At 45.8% G+C, this 4838-nt stretch overlaps 1 protein-coding gene across 3 annotated transcripts in view; it reads left to right on the top strand.

The window, feature by feature from the left end:
- The first annotated feature begins 86 nt into the window (after positions 1-86).
- Positions 87-4838, top strand: part of TOP3A (DNA topoisomerase III alpha) — a 38331-nt gene continuing 33579 nt past the window's right edge. The window contains exon 1 of one of the 3 annotated variants that reach the window (XM_004432999.3): positions 87-465. In XM_004432999.3, the coding sequence (XP_004433056.1) occupies positions 286-465 (180 nt within the window). In that variant the 5' untranslated portion in view covers positions 87-285. Of the gene's footprint in view, positions 466-593; positions 945-4838 lie in introns of those variants that run through there. The other 2 variants (XM_087440307.1, XM_087440308.1) reach the window with 2 other exon arrangements.

Raw genomic sequence — 4838 nt, 5'->3', positions numbered from 1 at the left:
TGGCACTCGCGCCGGGCGGAAGTGGCCCGACTAGGCGGGCGGAAGCGGCCCTACTAGGCGGGCGGAAGCGCGTCGCCAAGTTGCGGGGTTCGGTGCGGAGGCGGCAGCGGTGAGGAGAAAGGGAAGTGGCTGGCGCCCTGAACCCCGCAGGCTGGTGGGGGGGGTGCCCGGAACGCGGGCGGCGGTGCTGGCGGCCTCCGGAGGCTCTAGTTCCCTTAGGGCGGCCCTCACCTCCGGCTTCCCCAGCATGCGCGGGCTCCCGGGGAGCGGCCGCGGGGCCTAGGGATGATCTTCCCGGTTGGCCGCTGCGCGCTCCGGTGGCTGCAACGGCCCGGAGGCCGGCCCTTGTCCCGCGCCGCCATGGAGGTGGCCTTCCGAGGCGTGCGGAAAATCCTCTGTGTGGCCGAGAAAAACGACGCGGCCAAGGGGATCGCCGACCTGCTGTCCAACGGTCGCATGAGGCGGGTAAGGGGCGCGTTTTCGATCAGCCGCTGTGAGGGAGGCCTGCCGAGCGGGACGGGGTGGTGGCGCCGGGTTGGGGTGAGGGCGACTCCTCCCGCCCTGGTGCTCATCATCTCCCTGGCCCATTGCAGTGGTCTCCTGTCTTCTCTTCGGACTGATGGATGTTTGAAAGTGTAGTTAAAACGTTTCGTTGATTTGCTTGAAAACCTTGGCTCCTCCTTGTCCGCTGCAGCGGTTGCCGAACGTGTCTGATCTTCGGAACCACGTGGAGCGCTGGCTGTTCTGTGGGTCTGGGATGAGACCGGGGAAGCCTGTATCTTAACAGTCTGCGCTGGTGGTTCTGAAACTCTGAAGCTGGGAACCGCTGCGCAAACTCCTTTAACTCGGCATTCAAGCCCTGCCGGCTCATTCCCAGCCGACCTAGCCCTCCCCGCCTTCTGCCGCCCTCCCCGCGCCCTGCAGCCCCGCTGACTTGACAGTCTGTAAGTGCTGGCGGCAGGGCAACAGGGTGTAAGGTCTGGGGCTTAGGGGCGAGGTAGCCCTGTGCCTACTCCTACAAACGAATTGCGCGAGACAGGCAGGTACGGGGTAAGATGTATTCTAGACGCACTGGAGGCGCGAAGGAAGGGGAAGGTAAGAAAGGGTTTGGTGAAGAAGGTGACACAGCAGCCTTAAGAGCTGGTCAGGAAAATCTTTCAGATAACAGAAGTGGATCCTGCAATGGTTTTCTGGAGAACGTTTCTAAGAGCATGGGTGGAAGTTCTCTGCTTCTTTTTCTTTCAAATCCCAGGATTCTTAGAGCTCTGTTTCCAGCGTGTGGATAGTGGGAGCAGGAGCTGAGGCTGTGTGAGTGTTAGCTGAGAGCTTCACCTCTTTCCAGTGCCAGGAGTCCTGGTGACCAGCCCAAGGTCGGCTTGCTTCTCGGGCTCTCGGCCTCTTGAGAATGGCCCATCTGACCTAACTTATGTGTCCTTCAGGGCTCTGTTGAAATGTCTCTTCTTCGAGGAACCTTTTCCTCACATTCTCCCCCCAACTGGGTGAGGGACACTTTGTGATATGTCATGGTACCCTGTTCTACCTGGAAGGCACCTACCAATACAGTTAAATGATGCACTGTGCAATTATTCATTGGATGTCCCTCACCACCCCTCCTGGACTCTTAAGCTCCAGAGGAAAGGGGCTGTGTCTGTTTTGTTCTTTGCTGTAATCCTAGTGCCTGATACCGTGTGTGGAATACAGGAGCCTCTCAGTAGATGTTTGTTGGATGAATGTTTGAGCTGAGTCCTGAAAGTTTTACCAGGTGGTGGAAACACTGTAAAGAACAACCCAGTGTCTTGAAACAGCTGGCCTGATCAAAAACAGAAATGAGGAGTGTGGGGTGGTGGGAGGAGGAGCCAGTGAGTTAAGCAAGAGAGGCAGTTGAAGGCAGATCAGGAAGGTATTCCAGAGCTGTGTATTTTATGTGCAAGTGTTAAAGTACACGTAAAACTTAACCATTTTAACCATTTTGGGGTATACAGTACAGCAGCATTTAGTACATGCACAGTGATGTGTAACCATCATGTCTGTCTAGTTCCAGATTTTTTTTTTTTTTCTTAAAGATTTTATTTATTCATTTTTTCCCCCCAAAGCCCCAGTAGATAGTTGTATGTTGAGGTTCACATCCTTCTAGTTGCCGTACGCGGGACCCGGCCCCTGGCTGGACGGAGAAGTGGTGCCTCGGGGCGCACCCGGGATCCGAACCCGGGCCGCCAGCATCAGAGCGCGCGCACTTAACCGCTAAGCCACGGAGCCGGCCCATAGTTCCAGATTTTTATCACACCAAAAGGAAACCCCATAGCTATCAAGCAGTCACTCCTCATTCCCCACTCCTCCCAGCACCTGGCAACCACTAATCTGCTTTCTGTCCCCAGAGATTTGCCTCTTCTGAATATTCCATATAAAAAGAATCATATAACACACAGCCTTTTGTGTCAGGCTTCTTTCACTTAGCATGATGTCTTTGAAATCCATCCATGTTGTAGCATGTATTAGTACTTTGTTCCTTTTTATGGCTGAATAATATTCCATTTCAAATCGCATTTTGTTTATCCATTCGTCAGTTGGTGGACATTTGGGTTGGTTCCACCTTTTGGCTATTGTGACTAGAGCTGCTGTAAACATTCATGTACGAGTTTTTGTTTGAATACCTGTTTTCAGTTCTTTTGTGTAAATTCCTAAGAGTAGAATTGCTGGGTCATAAGTTAGCTCTGTGTTTAGCTTTTTGAGGAACTGCCAAACTGTTTTCCATAGTAGCTAAAATATTTTACATCCTTACCAGCAATGTTCCAGTTTCTCCACATCCTCACCAACACTTGTTATTTTTCATTTTCTTGATTATCACCATCCTAGTGGGTATGAAATATCTCATTGTGGTTTTGTTGTCTATCCATGTCTTTTGCCCATTTTTTAATTGGGTTGTTTGTCTTTTTTGTTGTTGAGTTGTAAGAGTTCTTTGTATATTTAGGATACTAGATCCTTGTTAGTTATATGATTTGCAGATATTTTCTCCCCGTCTATCAGTTGTCTTTTCATTTTCTTCATAGTGATCTTTGATGTACAAAAGGTTTTAATATTGATGAAGTCCAATTTATCTAGTTTTTCTTCTTTTGTTTATTACGCTTTTTGTATTAAATCTAAGAAACCATTGCCAAATCCAAGGTCATGAAGCTTTGCCTCAAGTTTTCTTCTAAGAGTTTTAGCTCTTATATTTAGGTCATTGATCCATTGTGAGTTAATTTTTCTGTCTGGTATAAAGTAAGAATCCAACTTCATTCTCTTGCATGTGGATATCCAGTTTTTCCTAGCACCGTTTGTTGAAAAGACTGTCCTTTTCCCATTTGATGGTCTTTGCACCTTTGTCAAAAATCAATTGACCATAGATGTTTGGGTTTATTTCTGGAGTCTCAGTTCTATTCTGTTGTTCTGTATGTGTGTCCTCTTGCTAGTACCACACTGTTTTGACTTACTGCAGCTTGGTAGTAAGTTTTGAAATTGGGCAGTGTGAGTCCTCCAACATTGCTCTTCTCTTTCAAGATTATTTTGGCTATTTGGGGCCTTTTCCAATTCCATATGAATTTTAGGATCAGCTTTTCCATTTCTGCAAAAAAGACTATTGGGATTTTGAATTGCACTGAATCTGTAGATCTTTGGGGAGTATTGCTTTCTTAATATTAAGTCTTCCAATCTATGCGCACAGATAGTCTTTCCATTTATTTAGGTCTTCTTTAATTTCTTTCAGCAATGTGTTGTAGTTTTCATCATGCTTTTGGATGCTGTTGTAAATAGAATTGTTTTCTTAATTTCCCTTTCAGATTGTTCAGATCTGAACAATCTTGTGTAGATCTTGTATCCTGCAACTTTGCTGGATTTATTAGCACTAATAGTTTTTTGTATGTATGTGGCTTCTTTAGGATTTTTATCTATAAGATCATGTTGTCTGTGAATAGAGATAACTCTACTTCTTCCTTTCCAATTTGGATGTCTTTTATTTCTTTTTCTCGCCTAATAACTCTGGCTAGAACTTATAGTAATCTTGTATAGCAATGGCAAAAATGAGCATCCTTGTCTTGTTCCTTACCTTAGAGGAAGAGCTTTCAGTCTTTCACCGTTGAGTGTGATGTTAGCTGTGGGTTTTTTGTAAATGCCTTTTATCATGAAGGGTGTTGAATTTCTATCAAATGCTTTTTCTGCTTCAATTGAAATGAGCAATGTAGGTTTTAAGTAGGGGTGTATTGGGGTAATATTTGTGTTTTATAAAGTCACTTTGGCAGCAGAGGATTTGAAGAGCGAAAGGCTAGAGGTAGGGAGACAGCTGTTGGAGTTCTCCATGTGAGCGTTCAGAGGCCTGAACTCTGGAGACCCTTGGAATGGTTTAGGTAGGAGCAGAGGGAATGGAGAGGAAGGGAATGATAGAAGCAATCAGAGTTTAAGTGATACAAGTTTACCGTGCTTTTACAAATTTTGGTCCTTCTTCCTGGAATAATATTTTCCTTCTTCTCTCCTGATGAACTCTTCATCTTTTTGATGACCTAAAGAAAAAATAATAGACAACCTAAATGTAACCTCTTTTGTGAAGTCTTTCCTAAGCATCCTGTCCATCCATTTCATTCTCTGTTTCTGGATGCATTTTCATCTCTCTTGATGATAGCAGTCAGCATTGGTCGAGTTATCTAGCTGTTTATCCATCTCTCCCATGGAGTGCCACCTCCCTAAGAACACTGACAGGTCCTGTTCATTTATTCATCCCTCAAACAGAACCTGCTACATGAAAATCACATTGAATGACATTATCCCTACCTTAAATTCTGATAGAGGAGTTAAATTAAATTTTGATA

This window comes from Ceratotherium simum, chromosome 16 (assembly GCF_057802395.1).
Source record: "Ceratotherium simum simum isolate JZ-2026a chromosome 16, ASM5780239v1, whole genome shotgun sequence".
NCBI classification, from domain to species: Eukaryota; Metazoa; Chordata; class Mammalia; order Perissodactyla; family Rhinocerotidae; genus Ceratotherium; species Ceratotherium simum.
The sequence above is the reverse complement of the archived record's forward strand: the minus strand, read 5'-3'. Positions and strand labels throughout refer to the sequence as shown.